At 49.0% G+C, this 18,594-nt stretch overlaps 2 protein-coding genes across 6 annotated transcripts in view; both read left to right on the forward strand.

Annotated features, from left to right (window-relative positions):
* The window catches only part of Abca3 (ATP binding cassette subfamily A member 3), a 49,851-nt gene extending 47,279 nt beyond the window's left edge, over positions 1 to 2,572 (forward strand). For all 5 annotated transcript variants that reach the window (XM_027940414.2, XM_027940417.2, XM_071605632.1 and 2 more), the window contains 4 exons: positions 137 to 307; positions 556 to 746; positions 935 to 1,008; positions 1,631 to 2,572. In XM_027940414.2, coding sequence (XP_027796215.1) covers positions 137 to 307; positions 556 to 746; positions 935 to 1,008; positions 1,631 to 1,762 — 568 coding nt within the window. In that variant the 3' untranslated portion in view covers positions 1,763 to 2,572. The remainder of the gene's footprint in view (positions 1 to 136; positions 308 to 555; positions 747 to 934; positions 1,009 to 1,630) is intronic.
* A 9,361-nt stretch (positions 2,573 to 11,933) lies between these two features.
* Rnps1 (RNA binding protein with serine rich domain 1) lies at positions 11,934 to 18,255 on the forward strand. Its single transcript, XM_071605805.1, has 7 exons — positions 11,934 to 12,013; positions 12,252 to 12,411; positions 13,450 to 13,641; positions 14,018 to 14,120; positions 14,366 to 14,519; positions 16,579 to 16,720; positions 17,361 to 18,255. The coding sequence occupies exons 1-7, from the start codon at positions 11,947 to 11,949 to the stop codon at positions 17,458 to 17,460; spliced, it is 918 nt and encodes a 305-aa protein (XP_071461906.1). The 5' UTR covers positions 11,934 to 11,946; the 3' UTR covers positions 17,461 to 18,255.
* The last annotated feature ends 339 nt before the right edge of the window (positions 18,256 to 18,594 follow it).

An 18,594-nucleotide genomic window follows, 5' to 3' on the forward strand; every position in this document is an offset into this window, starting at 1 on the left:
CTATGCAGTGGGTTTTCTTGGCCCAGTCACCTCCTTCCTTCCTCTCCCCTGGGGCACTCTGCAGTCACTGGGCATGGGACCTGGGCTTGTGCTAATTATCAGCCCTATCTCCCACCTGGCACCTCTCCACTCCCAGTGGTGGTAACAAGCGCAAATTGAGCACTGGCATCGCCCTCATTGGAGATCCTGCAGTCATCTTCCTGGATGAGCCATCCACCGGCATGGACCCCGTGGCTCGGCGCCTGCTCTGGGACACTGTGGCCCGGGCCCGCGAGTCTGGCAAGGCCATTGTCATTACCTCCCACAGGTAGAGCCTGGGTCTCTGTGGGTCAATGGAGGAGCTGAAAAGGGTGGCTGGGGAGGGGCCAGGGAGCCAGACCACCTGTGAGCAGCTGGCATAGAGATTCCCCAGGTTCTGCATGTGGCCACACTCAGCATGGGAATCAGGAACAGCCTGATCTGGGCATTGACACCTTCTGTCTACACAAGGCTTTTATACCTAGGGTGGGCTTCCGCTTCCCCCAGCCCTGTCTCAGCTCTACTCCCTGTCCTCAGCATGGAGGAGTGTGAGGCCTTGTGCACCCGGCTGGCCATCATGGTGCAGGGTCAGTTCAAGTGCCTGGGAAGCCCACAGCACCTCAAGAGCAAGTTTGGCAGCGGCTACTCCCTACGGGCCAAAGTCCGAAGTGAAGGGCAGCAGGAGGCACTGGAGGAGTTCAAGGCATTTGTGGACCTGACCTTTCCAGGTTTGTGCTGACCCTGGCAGCCTCCACTGGGGGTGGGAGGCAGGCCTCTGCTGGACCTCTTTGCCTGACCCCTGCCAAATCCCACATCCCTGACCCTGAGGAAGAAGACCACAGTCCTGTGCACCTAGGCTGTCCTCCCTGGCCCTCCAGCCTGGACCTCATGGGAACATGGTCTCTCCTTTGTGCAGGCAGTGTCCTAGAAGATGAGCACCAAGGCATGGTCCACTATCACCTGCCTGGTGGCAACCTCAGCTGGGCCAAGGTGAGTATAGCCCCCTCCCCAGCCAGGTGCTAACAGGGAAGGTCCCTTGGAGCCTCCCAGTCTTCCACAACCCCAGGCTCTTGTGGGAGGAATCACTTTCTCTTTCTCCTCTCACTGTAATTATCTGCTAGATTTGGGTTTTATATGCAAAATATTTGAATTGAAAGGAATTCAGTGCAAAAAAAGGATGCTGGCATAGTTTACTCAAGATCAGACCCCGAACTGGGAACTGGGCCAGGAGGAAGTCCAGCCCTTGCTGCCCTTGTGCAGCCAGCATCTCTCCCTGAAAGCTTGACTGACCTCTCCTAGGGACTTTGGGGTGGGGTTGAGCAAAATAGGATCTTGAGTTTGTGGTACTAGTGACTGAACCCAGGAGCACTTTACAGCAGTGTTACATCCCCATTCCTTCTTATTTTTTATTTTGAGACAGGGTCTCACTAAGTTGCTGAGGTTGTCCTTGACCTTGCTATCCTCCTGTCTCAGCCTCCCAAGTTGCTGGGATTACAGGTGTGGGCCACTGTGCCTGGCTCCTTGCCAGCCTCTTATTGCCAGAGGATTTACCCACCTGCTAGGGAGCCTAGGTCCTGAGCTTTCTTACCAGCTGCTCTTCTGCCTCCCAAAGGTTTTTGGTATCCTGGAGAAAGCCAAGGAGAAGTATGGAGTGGATGACTACTCAGTGAGCCAGATCTCACTGGAGCAAGTCTTTCTGAGCTTCGCCCACCTACAACCCCCCACTACAGAGGAGGGGCGATGAGGAGCCGTCTGCTGCCTCCAGGGCACTAGGCAGGGACTGGACAAGCCTGTGCACAGTTGTGTACCCTCTCCATCTGAGTTTCTCTTATCCTTTATTTTTAATCACTTTTTTCTATGATGATATGAAAAAAAATCAAGGCAGTCTGCACAGAATGGATCAAGTGTGCCAGGGCCCTTGTATGAGAATCAGCATGCAAATTTCCACTCCCAAAGGCAGACTCTATGGAACTCACATTCCCAGGCCCAGAACAGGTCCAGCAGTGTGAACAGGTGAAGAGCTGTCTCAGGACCACAGCTGACCCAGAGACTGAATTTCTCTACATGTTCACAGAAAGAAAGGGCTCTGGGACCTGTCCACGTTTACGTATGCACTAAGCTCCCCTGGGGAGGACAGAGGAAGCCAGTAGGGATGAGTTGTGGCAAGGCTCTTCAGGCTGCTGAGGACAAAAAGTTTCAAATGACCTCCATCTGTGAAGGAAAGATATCAGCTGTGACTAGGTGCTGAGACCTCAGTTTCCAGTGCATCCCAGAGGCACCCCAGAGTCGATGCTCCTCAGGGTGTGGCTACCACTCCAGGCCTACCTGACCGCAGACCCAGCACCCTCCCACAAGTATCTTCCAGAAGCAGCCAGCACAGGGAGAGACGGTGGCCAGACTAGGCATACAGTCCTCCTCTGTTCCCAGCTGTAACTCTTGAGAAGCTACTGGCCACAGGACAGTCAGGAAACACTACAGGGACTGAGCAGCTGTCTCCTGCGCATACACTAAACACACTATGACCGTCCAGAAAATAAAGGCTGAGGGAACATGATCACAGCCCACGAGTCACACATGTGATGGGGGGACGGGTCTGGATCATTCTCTCACAGTCCAAATATGCGGCTCTTATACCAAGTTTCAAACACAGAAATTTGCTTTTCCCCATAGGGAGCAAACTTAGAGGATTCATTGCCATCAGGTGACAGAGCAGGCCAGATCAAGAGAACATGGTTGGTGCAGGAGGCCTCTGGCTCCAGGGTCACTTGGGGGCATGAACCATCTTCCCAGAAGATTCTTCAGCATCAGTCCCCCACTCTCCTTTTTTGTGTGTGGTGCTGGATTGAACCCAGGGCTTTGTGCATGTGAGGCAAGCACTCTACCAACTGAGCTGTATCCCCTGCCTATCACTCCCTTTTTATTTATGCACTGAAGTTTTAGTTTTCAAAAACTTCAGTGATTCAGATTTCTTTTTTCTGACTGAACCCAGAGGTTCTGAGCCACACCACCCTAGTCCTTTTATTTTTTTTAATTCTTTTTTTAACGTTTTATTTATTTATTCATTCATTTTTATGTGGTACTGACGATTCATTCATTTACTCATTTATTTACTTTTATGTGGTGCTGATGATCAAACCCAGGGCCTCACATGCACTAGGCAAGCGCTCTACCACTAAGCCACAACCCCAGCCCTTATTTTTTTTAATTCTTTTAGAATTCAGTTTTAGAAAAACTTGTTTTCATCACTTTGGCTCATTTGGGTCAATTTCAAATTCATGCCTTTGTTAGTCTTTTAAGATTCACCAAAGCTGCAGATAGTTCCCAGTAGCTCTGCTGCCTCCCTAATTTTCTTTGAATTATCATCTTTTAGTTTCGTGCTATAAAAAATGTTTGCAATGGTTGTTAGGCTGGGAGGTGGGACTGTTCTGGCCATGCAACTTGTCAGCAAGCCTAAGGTTGTCCATTGCTGGGTTTGTGGAGTTGGGGGAGACAGGCCAGTGAACCCACGAGTCCTGCTACAGGATGTCCTTTGACTTGACTTAAATCCCTGTGTTGGAGATTCAGGAATCTCATTTTTCTCCTTTGAGACCATAAGAGGGTGAGAAAAGGTATTTAGTAGGACTTAAGAAACAGCTGATGTGAGACACACACATGAAAGCAGCTTGCTTCAGTACACATGGAGATTGTCATCCTCTCACAAGCGGGAGAGAGCTGCCAGCAGGACTTAGGTGAGGACTGTCACAACCAGAATCCTTTAGGAGATGACCCACAGCGATGGAGAACACTGTGGGAACCAGGAAGGGCAGGCACATATATGGTTAGGAGGTTCCAGAGGTGGCTATGGGAGGAGCCCAGAGCTGCACCCAAGCACAAAGCCTGGGTGACTGCCACAGCAGCCTAGTTAGAAGAGACCCCAGGAGCAACACAATGGGTTGACACTTTGCCTCCCACACCCAGTGCATCTTCAGGGTAAGACACTGTGCTGAACCCCAGTCACCAGAGGAACAGTAAAGACCAAGTCCCAGGAACCCACCCGCTTGGCTCTTTTGAGTTGCAGCAGTTCTAGGCAGGCCAGGGCACCATGGACTCCTGCCCTGCTCTCCTTCCAGTATACTCCCATCCAGACCACCAGGCCCCAGGCTGACCAGTCCTCCCCAGAGGTTCTAGGACCTGCTCTGCTGCTAACTCCAATGAGATCAAGGAGCCACGACTCTGTCTCTGCATCTCTTTGTGGTCCAGCTACCATAGAGTTGAAAACGACACCCGTGGCAAAGCCTGCATGTTTTGTCCTTTAGTCCTGCCTGGTCCAACAGGGTGGCTCAACTGACAGTGTCACCACACCCAGAACTTCAAGGGAGCCCCATGAGGGTGGGTAGTTAAGTCCTGCTATGGACAGGATTGAGTCTGAGCCCTCCATCGCCTTGATAGGTTTAAAGGGGAAGGGCTACCTGCCCCCGCCAGCCACCTAGAACAGACTTGCTTCATGCATCAGAAATTCCAGAACACAGATCCAAAGAATACAGAAATGTATTTCTCAGCTGTATGAAGTCAGAGAAGGCAGCACAAGGCTTTGTGTCACCTCCAGGGTCTCGGGGGTCAGGCTCCATCCACCTGTTCCTCTACCCTACTGGGATCCTCCCTCCTTGAGGTCTCCTCTCAGAGTCTATAGAATTGGCAGAAAGAAGGGTCTGTGGGGAGAGGAAAGCACGCTTGGCTGACCTGAAGCCTTGGGGTAGCTCCCCGATGTTGCTTCTGCTATGAATCTAGCACTGCCTGCAAAACAGATATGTGGCTACACCAGGTATGAGAAAACCCATAGGCAGGACGCGTGCTGCATTCTCTATCCTAGAGCACAGGTGGTCCCACGTGCATGCCAGTACTGTCCACCTAAACTGGTAACATGGTACTACAGAGGGTCCCCTTTTCTCCTGATGGGTCTTTATGGCCTGGGCTCTGGGTAGCCTGATAGGGGACTGAAGCTGTGGGGTTGGGCCTGGGGACCAGGGACCCTGCCTTCCTCCTCAACACATGGGGCTGCCCAGGCCCTGCTCCTGGGGCCAAAAACACATACCCCAAAGATACTGGCATCCAGGGCCTCTAGGGTCTGAGAAGGTACATGCATTCCCAGCTACAGTTGGTACCAGGTCTGTTCTGCTGGTCCCTGCCACAGCTTTGCCCCAGATTCATCCAGCACAGTTCATAGCTTTACAACTAACTTCCCACCAGTCCCCATTAAAACCAGGAGGAAGGCTTAGTTGTCATCATCCTTGACTTTCTCATGGTAGAAATAGATACGTGGCTTTGAGCTGAAGATAAGTACAGGCCCCAAACCCTAGTGCTCAGACCCACAGGCCCTTGTGGAGGGCAGCCTGCACCCTGGGTGAGAGTTTATAGGTGCCCTCAGCCCAGAGGGTCCCCCACCTCTTAAGATACAAACCGAAAGCCAGGGAGGCCTCTCACAAGTATAGACCTTTCCAGCTGGCAGAGCTCACCTAAGCCATCTGCCTAACAACCTTTTTAGATCCAGTCTGGCCACCCAGAAGGACCAGCCAACATCTCCTCCCAGGCCCACCCCTTTTCAGACAGATGCCAGGCCCTGGTAACAGGACCCTCAGCACATGTCCTCTTCTGAGGTCTCTGTCACAGTCACATGTCATCACCCTCCCTCCCACCAGGCTGGGTTCACCTGCCCTCAGCACGGCATGGTTTCAGCAGTGGGTAGAAGTGCTCCTAGTTTAAAAGGGGTGTGATGCTCATTCAGAGCTGACATGACCTCCACCACAGCCCAGGCTACCCTGATGGACCCCAGCACTGTCCCAGGCTGCCAGTCTCCAAGGGCAGAGACCTCACACCATTAGGCCCAGAACATTCTCCCTTAACATGGGCACACTCTCAAGAATGTGCACCCACATTGCTAACAGGTGACCTTCAGCCCTGGGAAGGTAAGGGAGGAGGGCTCAGGACATTCCAGATGTGGGACATGTCCAATATTTTCCATCCTAGAGGGCAGGGTCACATCAGCACTACTGGGTTCTGGTCAGCTACAGATGCCCCCTCTAGCAAACCAGGGCCAGAGATGCCCTGGTTCCCTGAAGGTCCCACCTCCATGTCTCTCAGCCTTCATAGCCTCCACAAGTTGGCAATGGGGCTGGTATGGTAGATGCCAGGACTCCTGGAAGGGGGGTGGTGCCTAGAATTTCATTCCTCATAATTCTCCCAAACGTATTTTTTAAAATATATTTTTATTTGTAGATGGACACAATATCTTTATTTATTTTTATGTGGTGCTGAGGATGGAACCCAGTGCCTCATGTGTGAGAGGCAAGTGCAACCCCCGCCCCGCCCCCCCACCCTCGCCCCCGCAAACATATTTTTGTTGATACTCAAAATGACAAAAACATCCATCTTCAAAGCCCAACAACTGAAAGCATACTTGATTACCAAAATCAGTAACATTTAGAAACAAATTTGAACAGAGTGCCTGAACAAATCACATTTTGATTTAGTATAAAATGCACTAAAGCTTCTAAAAATGGCAAATTAAATTGCTTTGGATCAAAAGCAAAGCAGGGGGGCTGGGGTTGTAGCTCAGTGGTAGAACACTTGCCTCGCAATCATGAGGCCCTGGGTTCGATCCTCAGCACCACATAAAAATAAATAAATAAATAGATAAATAATAAATAAAGGTATTGTGTCCATTTACAATTAAAAAAATAAAATTAAATAAACAAAAAAGCAAAGCAGGAGAGGAGGTGTTGTCCCAGCCATTTCTGTCCCAACCCCCCTCTCACCACAGTGTGGTACCCAGGCTGCTCCCTTCTCCCCTAGGGTGTCAGTGCTACACTGGGCACAGGCTCTAGGTTTGGGGACCCCAAACTGATGGTGAGTTTCCCTATCTCCTCAGAGAATTCCACATATTGCCCATTGACATCCAGAGGCTGCTTCATCCCGATTACTGACCCTCCAAGGCCCCTTTTTTACTTAAGGGGCAGGTTCAAATCTCCATGCGGCTGGCCTTCTGATCCACTATGCCTCATATGGGGCCACAGCAAATGTGACATTAATGCAGGTAAGTTAACTTATCTCTCTCTTTTTCTAATATTTATTTTTTAGTTGGACACAATATCTTTATTTATTTATTTTTATGTGGTGCTGAGAATGGAACCCAGGGCCTCGCACTTGCTAGGCGAGTGCTCTACCTCTGAGCCACAACCCCAGCCCCAAGTTAATTTATCTCTAAATGCCTGTCATGTCAAGTCTAAATCCAAGAGGGGATACCCAGACCAGACTGACTAGGCCTGCCAACCTTATCCCTAGGAACCAACTGGTGCCTCAATAAAGAGGACTCCTCTCTCCTCTCGACAGCTGTTTTGTTCCCAACTCCTTGGGAACCCCTCAGCCCAGGCTGAAGGGCAAGGACCCCAACTTGACACCTTTATGCAGGGTCAGAGGGATACACTCTGGGAGTCAGCAGGCACAGGCAGGAAAAAACACTGCAGACCAACCCCATCCTTGCATTCCTTCAGGTCACCATACTGCACGCAGTTCTCTCCACCTGTCCATCTCTGTCACCCTGGTTCCTTCCTCCAGGAGACGGACTTGGATCTGCCTTTTCCCTTGCTGCTACAGACTTGTTCAGACAACCCCAGGGCTGAGTACACCTCCGTTTCTTGAGCAAATAATCCCAGAATAACGACGGTTTGCCAGGCTCGAAGGGAGAAGGCGAAGCCACCGCGGGAACAAAACACAACGGCATTGCCATCTCAGCACCGGGTGTTATGATAATCCACTGCCTGGGCTGGTGCCTCTGCATCCTTCCCCTCGGTCTTGCCCAGAGGACCAGACAAAGACCCTCCAGAGGCGATGGTATCAAGTCTCGGTACCGCACATTGCACAACCTCCATGCCCCTAGGCCCGGGCCTGTCAGCCGCCAAACTGGCTTCCTTTCCCTTCTCCCAAGAGCCTGAGCGCTGTGCACTGCGGTTCCCTCTACCTGGCGCGCCCTCCCAAACAGGTTCCAGCAGCAAAGTCACCTCCTCGGTGACGTCTTCCCTTCTGCCCTTCAAGCTCCTGGCGTAGCCTGGCCGTACCGGCAGCCTGCCGCACCCACCCACAGAGTTCTTCCCGCGCAGAGGCCGCGTCTATACGGTCACCCGTACACCACTAGCGATTTTTGACCGCACGAACCCACACCCCGCACGGGCTGCCGCTCTGAACTGCCTCGGCTCCGCAGGACCCCACCGCTTGCCTCCTAAGGCCGAAGCGCCGCGAGCCCCGCCTCGCCCGCCGCGGGACAACCTCAGGCTCGGAACCGCGCGGCGACTGCGCAGGCGCAGGAGAAGGGTGGGCCACGCCATGTTAACTCCCGCCGCGCCGGTCCGCGAGTCATCCCCGCGGCCCTCCAAGCGCCAGCGAGGCTCTGGTCTGTCCGCTCCAGAGTGCGCGCAACCAGCCGGGAGCAGCCCCAAAGGTTCTCTAAGCCGAAAAAACCATGAGCGCCTCCAGCGCCACTACCTACAAACAGCCATGGCCCTTTAACACTTTGCCGTTCGTGCCCAGTGGCTGGTACGTTTACGTCATCGCTGCGCGCCGGAAAGGCAGTACCTTCCCGCTCCTTAATCTGACGAAATAGCGGCGCCGGCCTCAGCGGCTGAGGAGAGCAGAAGGAGGTGGCGGCGGCGGGAAGATGTAAGTTTGGGGTGGAATCCGACTGCATCCGAGCTTCTGGGGTCGCCTGCAAGGCCCAGAGGGGTGCATCGTGGAGCCGGCCTATTCCACAGCCCTGCAGTGTGGAGCGGCCTGGCGGCGCGGCACAGAATACAGGGAAAAAGAGTGTAGCCCTGGGCGGGCGGAGTGGGAGGTGTCTAGGTTGTGGCCCGGAAGTGGTTGGGGCCGCAGCGGATGCAAGGGCAACCCCGTTTTGTCCGGTCGGCGGCGGCCCAACCAGGCCCGCCGAACTCAGGGCGGCTGGGAGCGCGGCCTCTGTGATAGGGGCCCTCCCGCCGAACCGGTGACCCAAGCCCGCCACGCTGGGCCTTGCCTGGGGAGTGGCGAGGAAACCAACGAGGTCGGCGTGTCGGCCCAAGCCGACGGGGCGGAATTGCTTTGTGGGACGTGCTGAAGGCCACTGGCTCCTTTGGGAGACGTTAATTCAAATATTCACTCCGAGAACGTTTACTGAGTCTCTATGTACCCTTCTCGGCGCTAGGCTTTGAGGGTTCGGCCCACTGTGCACCGAGCTCCCAAAGGAGGATGCGGGAAGGTTAGGTCGACGGCGGAAGTACGTGGAGTAGGCTTTTTCTGCCTTTGTTATTTCGCATGTGTCTGAAATGTGCTTTTACACGGGGAGGGTGCTCTGAAGATTTGTGCTGAAACACCATCTGCTCGAGATTTAACTAATTGTTCTCTCCTCTCTCTGGCTGTTGGACGCGCACCTTTCCGGAGGATGGGGAAGGTAACCAAGGTCCTGAGCTGTTACCTGAACTTGTATGAACAGAGAACCTCAACCTTTGCTTTCTAGCACTCGGCCACACCCAGCAAAGCCTTCGCTTACTTGTGGTTCTAAATTTTTTTTTAGAGTGCTTACAAATACCGGTGGTGCTTGTTTCACTGAGTACATTCAGCCAGATGTTTGGGGGAGGGGGACTCTGGAATCAAAGTTTGTGATCTCTACTCTATATCTGTGCTGTCCAGTAAGGGGTAGCCATTGGCTGTGGAGGACTTGAAATAAAGCTAACTCAAACCAAAATGTTAAAGTACCCACCAGATCTCGAAGACTTATTATGAAAAAAGGAAAATTTTTATATTGGTCATAAGTAATATTTTGGACATGCTATGTTTAAATATACTTTTAATTAATTTCACCTATTTAGGAAATTTCTGGTTGTTCTCATGGCTCACACTTTTTCTATTGGACAGTGCTGGTCTAAGTAATCCTAAAGGGGGCTCTTCAGAGACCCCAGTTGATTATTCCCAAATGTGGGTAACTTTGGAGACAAGAATGGATATGGGGGTCTGGGGTTGTGGCTTAGTGGTAGAGCACTTGCGTAGCATGTGTGAGGTACTGGGTTCCATTCTCAGCACTGCGTATAAATAATAAAGGTCCTTTGACCCCCCCCAAAATTTTTTTTTGTTTAAGAGTGGATATGGGAAAGAACCTCCAGATGTGGAGAAATGGCTCTTCTAATTTGCTAACATTTCCTGCTCCTAACCTGAGTGCCATGTCAAGATTCATGGATTAATTTGGTTAATGCCCTTGATAATTTTTTAAGGTGGGAACTGTAATTATCAACATATTGCTGATGAAAAACCTCAAAAAAGAAGCCTGGCGCATTGGCACACACCTGTAATCCCAGTGTCTCGGGAGGCTGAGGCAGGAGGATCGCAAGTTCAAAGCCAGCCTCAGTGAAAGCAAGAGGCCAAACAACTCAGTGAAACCCTGTCTCTAAATTACAAAACAGGGCTGGGGATGTGGCTCAGTGGTTGAGTGCCCCTGAGTTCAATCCCTGGTACCAAAAAAAAAAAAAAAAAACCTGCCCAAGATTTACACAGCACAACCTAGGCATGCTGATTACAGGCTCTTAGCCACTGGTTTATACCCACTGATTGCCCAAGAACACTAATCTAATCAGGTGCTGCCTGCTGGTTATATATAGTATATTGTTTTAAGACAGAGCAATTTGAAAGGAGTTTACAGCCAACACCCGTGCACAAGTGAAAACTGTACCAGAAAAGTGTGCTGTGTCCACCCTAGTTATGGGATTTGGGGGAAGCGAAGCAGGAGAAATGAGGCCTTTGCTTATAACTCACTTGTGGAAAATTGAAAATGCATCAGTCCTCGGAAAGTAGGGCATATGAAGAATTAGCAGTGTGGTTCTGTGTGTGTGTGTGTTGCTAAAGATTGAACCCAGGGCCTTGTACATGCAAGACGAGCACTCTACCAACTGAGCTATTGCCCCATCCTAAGCAGTGTTTTGATTTATCAATCTGTTACCATTATCAAGCACTTGCTGCAGTCCAGGTACTTTGGTAAACCCTTATGTGGCATACAGTTTCTCACCTAATCCAGTGTCTACTTCTTTCCCCCAACATTTTTGTATATATATCCAAAAGATTGAAAGGATTTCAATTGTGCCCACATGACCATGTCCTAGATTCTGCAAGTCACATTTAGACCACATTTGCTTTATTGTTTAGCTACTCATCACTCACTTTTTCTTTCTTGTGACTTAATAACCTCAGTCAACACACATAATAGTGTAGATCATTAACAAAAGTTCCATGTTTGCAATAACTGCTTTTTAATGCTTCTGTAGGATATTTTGTCCAATTGGATATTAATGTTCATTGCTTGTGCTGGTCACTTTTGAAATAGTTTTTGCCTCCAATCATATTATTATCCAATGTCTCCCAAAAGGAAATAAATTAAGAGGTCTGATCCTATCAGGAGAACCACATTCAAGTTAGGTCTTTCTCTACTCTGAACTCTTAATGTGATGCTATAGTGTTTTGAAAGGATTAGAGCGCTTGTCATCAAACTGGTGTTTTGTGACCTCTAAAATAACAGTGGTGAGTGCAGCCACCACCCCCATCTCCCTAAGAAGCTGAGGTAACTGTCCACCTGAGCCTCCTGTAGGGATGGAGAATCCCCCAAGAAGAAAGGGGGACTGTCCTGAGTGCTCCCATTTGTGGCACTTGATGCTTACTGTGTTCCCTTGCTGCTTTCTCGTATGCTCAACTTTTTATTGCAAAGTGGATTTGTTGCCTTGCCAATTCGTTCACTCTTTATTTAAATCCTTTTATCTTGTTATTAGGCTGCTCTTTGGCGTAAATTGCAATCGATTAGGGATCGTTTCTCAGACTCAAGTTAGAAGTGAGAGTTCAGATAAGTGAGGCCGCCATTCCTGCTTTGAACACCTCAAGGGGAGAATGGATTTATCAGGAGTGAAAAAGAAGAGCTTGCTAGGAGTCAAAGAAAATAATAAAAAGTCCAGCACTAGGTAATCCTTCTGTAAGATTTTTCTAGTGCTACTTTGGGGGTGCTCGTTGCCAGGGACCCTCAGAAAGGGGAAGATTGAAAATGTTATGCATTCCACAGTGAGTGTCCTAATCCACAGATCATTTGCTGTGTGATCACATGGGATTTCTTGCCCTTTTGGACCCCTCTTTTGGGTTGTGCTATTGTTTCAGGGTTTGATCAGAGGAACATGCAATCTCACACTTTTCCTCACCACCTAGGGCTCCTTCTCCTACCAAACGCAAGGACCGCTCTGATGAGAAGTCCAAGGATCGCTCTAAAGACAAAGGGACCACCAAGGAGTCAAGCGAGAAGGACCGTGGCAGGGATAAGACTCGGAAGAGGCGCAGTGCTTCCAGTGGAAGCAGTAGTACCAGGTGAGGCAGAGGCTGCTGCAATAGCCAAATCCTCCTTCCCCATTAAACCCACAGTTAGAAAGCAGCCATACTCTTCAGTTATTATAGAGATCCTAAATCATAGCATGCTGGTTTGGAGTCTGCTCTGGTTATATACAGAAGGTGTATTTGGGTGTGTGCCCCACCCCGTTTCCTGCAAGATCTGAGGAATGAGACATTTAGGGTATGTTTTTCTGAATAAGTGTATCTTATTCAGAATTGTGTTTGAGCAGCTCTAGCCTAGAGCTTATTTTTCAGTAGTTGAGTTGCTAAAGCTGGCCTCAAATTTTGTGATCCTCCTGTCTCAGCCTCTTGTGTCTCTGGGATTAAAAGCATGTAGTACCTCACATGGATAGTTTTCAGTAATTGAGAACCAGCCTGAAGCAAGACATGGTGGCACACGCTTATAATTCCAGCAATCAGGAGGCTGAAATAGGAGGATCATGAGTTTGAGGCCAACCTTAAAAGGGCTGAGAATGAAACTCAGTTATAAAGCACTGCTGGGTTCAATCCTCCATATCAAAAAAGAAAACCAGCCAGGTGTTGTGGCACATGCCTGATCCTCGTAGCTCAGAAGGCTGAGGCAGGAGGATCACAAGTTAAAGCCAGCTTCAGCATCTTAGCAAGATGCTTTCTCTAAATAAATATTTTAAAAAGGTCTGCAGATGTGGCTCGGTGTTTAAGGGCCCCTGGGTTCAATCCCCCGTACTAAAAAAGAAAAGAAAACCAGCCTGAGTGTATCCATAGGCCCCCTTCCCAAGCCAAGGTGATTGTTCTGGCTTGATACATTTCTCCTTTACCTCCTAGTAAGGAAGGCTTCTGTGTAGGTGAAGTATCCCATCCCTGCATTTCCTGTCACTGCGTAGTACCGTGACCTGTCTGGGCAAGGTACATTTTCCCTACTGGGAAAAATAGTTGAGACAAAAAGACACAGGCAGCAATTTCCACTTCTAGGGAATTTGCTGTGGAGAAATGTGATTACCACTCATTGTCACCTTGACTGTTCCACCTTGCCTTCAGGTCTCGGTCCAGTTCCACCTCCAGCTCAGGATCCAGTACCAGCACAGGCTCAAGTAGTGGCTCCAGCTCTTCCTCTGCATCCAGCCGCTCGGGAAGCTCCAGTACATCCCGCAGCTCCAGTTCCAGCAGTTCCTCTGGATCTCCCAGCCCTTCTCGGCGCAGACACGACAACAGGCGGCGCTCCCGCTCCAAGTGAGTGCCCCAAACCAGGGCTGTACCTTTACTATGGTCGTTAGAAAGAGTCTAGCTTAGGGGTTGTGGTTCAGTGGTAGAGCACTCGCCTCGCACTTGTGAGACCCTGGGTTCGAAAGAGTCTAGCTTAATTGGATTTGAGACAAGGAAAACTTATATGAACTGGTAGGAGGCTTCCCTGTAAAAACTGTTACATAAGCAGGTAAATATCCCACCAAAGGGAGTCCAGTTCTTTGTTGTTGATTGGGGGAGGCAGTGTGGAGTACTAAATCCAGGGCCTTGCACAAACTAGGCTTACGCTGGACCACTGTGTTACACCTACAGCCCAAATCCAGTACACTTTGGCTTGACAGAAATTGTTTCTGTTATCTTTCAGATCTAAGCCACCTAAAAGAGATGAAAAGGAAAGGAAAAGGCGGAGCCCTTCCCCTAAACCTACCAAAGTGCATATTGGAAGACTCACCAGGAATGTGACCAAGGTGAGATCATGGATCTGTTGGGAGGTAGGGGCAGTGGGATATAGACAGGTCAGTGGCAGCAGGTGGCTTTCAGAATACTGGTGTGGTTAGTTCCATTGAATAAACGTGTCCAGGAGATATCTCAGAATGACTGGCTTTTATCAGAGAGCAGAATGTTTTTACACTGCTGAAGTATGTGGTGAATTCCAGCTCTTATTAAATAATTGGTCGGTGAGCGCATGAGCAGGACCCTTCTTTCCCTCTAGGATCACATCATGGAGATATTTTCTACCTATGGAAAAATTAAAATGATTGACATGCCTGTGGAAAGGATGCATCCTCATCTATCCAAAGGCTATGCATATGTGGAGTTTGAGAATCCAGATGAAGCTGAGAAGGCACTGAAGCACATGGATGGAGGTAGGTGACTCTGCCACCAGCTTTGACCTTCCTGCTTCTGTCCTCAGAGACCTGTTACCAATAGGGACCTTTCAGGCTGATTTCCACCCAGCTGCACTTAAATCTGACTATAGTTCCTTCAGGATCCCATCTTTGATTCATTGGGGGCATGTTTACCAAAAAAACCTATTTCATGAACTTTTGGGGGGTGTTCAGCAACTATGAATATGTTGCCATTTTTAAGAGATTTTCAGTCTGTTAAACGTGATCAAATGAAGCTTTTCTTATGAAGAAAACATTTAATTTTTTGAGTCCAGGGTAGTGGCACACACCTGTAATCCCAGCAATTTGGAAAACTGAGGCAGGAGGATCACAGGTTCAAAGCCAACCTCAGCAATTTAGCAAAGCCCTAAGCAACTTAGCAAGACTCTGTCTCAAAATATAGGGGTTATGGGCTGGGTATGTAGCTCAGTAGAGCCCCTGGATTCAATCCCTAGTGTACCCCACTACTTTTGGCTTTTTATGTGGGAATATTTTAATTTCTAAGAATCGTTTTCTATTTTGCCAACATTTTGGCATTTCTGAGGTTAAGTAGTTGTGTTGAGCAGAGTGGTTTTTAAATTTTATGAACACTTACAAATAGTTCTGGGTAACCAATTTCTATTTTGTCTTTAAGTTAGTATTTTAAGAAAGATGGCATGTCTGTCTAGCTTCCTACTACTGTGATAGGGAAGCTAGGGCTGAGAACAGGCAGCCCACGGTATTGTCTGGGCCTGCAGGCCAGGATGTGGAAAAGTCTGAATGCCCTAGAACCTCAAGTCCCCTGGGATCCTGGGATAAACTTCATGATAGTTTAATAGGGCTATTTATTTATGGTAATTGCCTTTGAGCACTGATAGAGGTTGAGTATTAGGAAGATTCTCCTTGATACTTAGCCAATTTCTCTTTCAATTTACTTAAGTCCCTCTTAAATGTTTTAGGAACTCAGGATAGAGTCTGAGCACTTGCTAATTAGCTAGAAATTCCGGAGACTTGGACATCCAGGGTAGGCATGACTGTAAAAATTCTAATTTAAGATTGTGGTAGGATTTTGTGTGTGTTCCCCAATTGTGCTATACATCATCAAATGGAGCAAGTCCACAATGTCTCCAGGAGATTTGAAGGGGTTGGCCTTTACTGGCAGCTGGCCAGAAATAGATTTGTCTGTTTAGAAAATAGAAAGTGGTTCTCAGAAATTAAATATTCCCACATAAAAAGTGTGGGGGCGGGGCACACTGGGGATTGAACCCAGGGGCTCGACTGAGCTACATCCCCAGCCCTCAACCCATATATTTTGACTATAAAGTCAGTGCTGTGAAATCCTTTTCTTAAGCCTCTTGAATATGAATACAAGTCAGTCTGTCCTGAGTTAGCCCCTGGGTACCTTGCAAGGTAGGAGCTGAGAAGACAAAAGGCCTTTGGGGGCTGGGACTGAAGCTCAGTGGCACAGCACTTGCCTGAAATGTTCCATCCTTAGCACCACATAAAAATAAATAAAGGCATTCTGTCTATCTACAAGTACAAAAAAAAAATTGTTTTTTAAAAGGCCTTTTTGTAGGCTGGAGTTCTGATCAGTGGTAGAGTGCTTGCCTCACATGTGGAAGGCACTGGGTTCGATCCTCAGCACCACATAAAATAAAATAAAGGTATTGTGTCCATCTACAACTAAAATAAATAAATAAATATAATATTAAGGCCTTTGTGGACTCAGGTACCCCCAGCTGTGGGGACAGTTGCCAGAGGTTACTAGATCTGTACCTCAGTTACCTTTGCACTTCTGGTGCTTCCATGCTGTGCTGCCTCCCCTTGCTTCTTGTGCCATTGTATGTACACACACTGTGCAGTTATCTCCTGAGACTTCTTTCATGCTGTTCCCCACTAGAATTCCACCTCTCAGATAATCCATCACATGAGTTCTGGAGGTTTACTTCTCAATAAATTCTTTCCTTTCCTTCCCTTTGCTTGAGTATCAATTCATCTTGGTGCCTTGCCTAAGATAGGTGCTTGTTAGGAATTATATGACTTTATCTTTTTTCAATAGGACAAATTGATGGCCAGGAGATTACTGCTACTGCTGTGTTGGCCCCCTGGCCTAGGCCACCCCCCAGGCGATTCAGCCCTCCCAGGAGAATGCTGCCGCCACCTCCCATGTGGCGTAGGTCACCCCCACGGATGAGGAGGAGGTAGGTCGATTTGAAGGTTCACTGTACCCGTTGGGCCAGTGTGATTTACAAACTTAATTGACTTTGAGGCCCTTTATTCAGTGTTGCCCACCCTCTGCTGCTATTGAGGGAGAAGAGAGCAGGTTGACATGATGAGCCTTGGGAGCCTAACAGGGAAAGGAGAAGGGTAGTTGCAGTATGTGACAGTGACAGAAGAGGTCCTGGGAGTACACCAAGACTACATCCTGAGTCTGGTGAGCTACAAGGCCTTCCCAAGAGGCTTTAAATCCTAAGACCAGATGCAGGCCCTCTCCTTTTCCCAGATATAAAAAAGAGGAGGGGTTAGAAGATAGGAAGTTCGGGATCAGAGGACTAGTACAGATGTAATTCCCCTGACAGGGCCACAGTTTCTAATGTCAAAAAATAAAACCGGGGGCTGGGGATGTGGCTCAAGCGGTAGCACGCTCCCCTGGCATCCTCAGCACCACATACAAAACAAAGATATGTTGTGTCCGCCGATAACTAAAAAATAAATATTAAAATTTTCTCTCACTCTCTCTTAAATAAATAAATAAAACCAGGAAAAAGCCAGCTTTGCTCAGCACTTCTTCCTGGGGCTTTTGCTTTTGATGGTCTGACTTATTTTTTTCTCTTACTGCAGGTCACGCTCTCCAAGACGCAGGTCCCCCATGCGCAGGCGGTCCCGCTCTCCAGGCCGCCGCCGCCACAGAAGCCGCTCCAGTTCAAATTCCTCGCGATAAATAGGGCCACCGAAGCTCATCTATACCTTATATTCCACCCAGCTCAGTTGTGTCACTTTTCTAGCTGAAGGAGGGTCAGCAGAAAAGACTCCCTCATTTGGCAGGCTTCAAAAGCAGCAGTTGAGGCCTTTCCTCTGCAGGCAGATTCTGACTGCAGAAGTGCTCATGGTTCAGGGCTATGTCCATTGAGGGGCCCTGCAGTTTTCTGGCTAGAGAGCTCACCCATTCCTGTTCCTAAGTCTGTTCAGTGGCACAGCCAGCAGGGATCAGCAAGTTTCCAGGTGGCAGTGTGGCTCAGCTTTTTCAGAGATGACCTGAGCTAGTCTGGCAAACCTGGTTAGTGCCCTTGCTGATGCTGTGCTATGTCTGCAGGGGACCAACCTGCCATTCCTGTTAGGCCTGGCCTCCCCCACACACACTTGAATTCTCTTCCAACCTCTAGGGTTGTCCTTCCACCTGTTAATTGCTGTACATGGTTCTGGCTTTCCATCTCGTCTCCACCCCTCTGCCCCACATATCCCTTACTCTCAAATTGGTGAGCAAGTTGAGAGCCAGCTCTGCAAGGTCATTACAGAGCCCCCTGTTCTGACTGCCATTGGTGGTGGTCTTGCAGGATACCTTGGCAACGTGTATATTGCTTTTTTTTTTTTTCCCCCTCATTGTACAGTCAGTACTATAAAATTTGTTTTTGAGTTTTGTAACTTTGTAGCATTTTAGATAAGGTTGTGTTTGTACTTTGTTGTGTAGAGTGATGAAAACGAATTGAATAAACCTAGGATTAGAATGCAGATTGAATGCTGGTTTCACTGCCTCTGCCTGTCCTTCAATACCCAGAAGTCTCAGTGGTGATCTCTAGTGCCTGACAAAATGAGAACCAAAGCTTTGTTTTGTTCCCAAATGACACCTTCAAATGCTTCCAGCCTGCAGAAGAGCCTGGAGTGTTAGTTGCTCCTGAGGGTGTGGGACGGGAAAGGGGCGTTTCTACCGCCCGGACTCTGCTACAGCATTAGTAGCTATGGGAGAGCCTCCTTTACCTCGATGGGTTCTTGTCACCGGGAGAAATGGAGATTCTCAGGGAATGAGGAGCAAAACTGAGCACGCCCAACTCTACCAGGCCATGCACTGCCCGCACAG

Source organism: Marmota flaviventris, chromosome 19 (genome assembly GCF_047511675.1).
Source record: "Marmota flaviventris isolate mMarFla1 chromosome 19, mMarFla1.hap1, whole genome shotgun sequence".
NCBI lineage: Eukaryota > Metazoa > Chordata > Mammalia > Rodentia > Sciuridae > Marmota > Marmota flaviventris.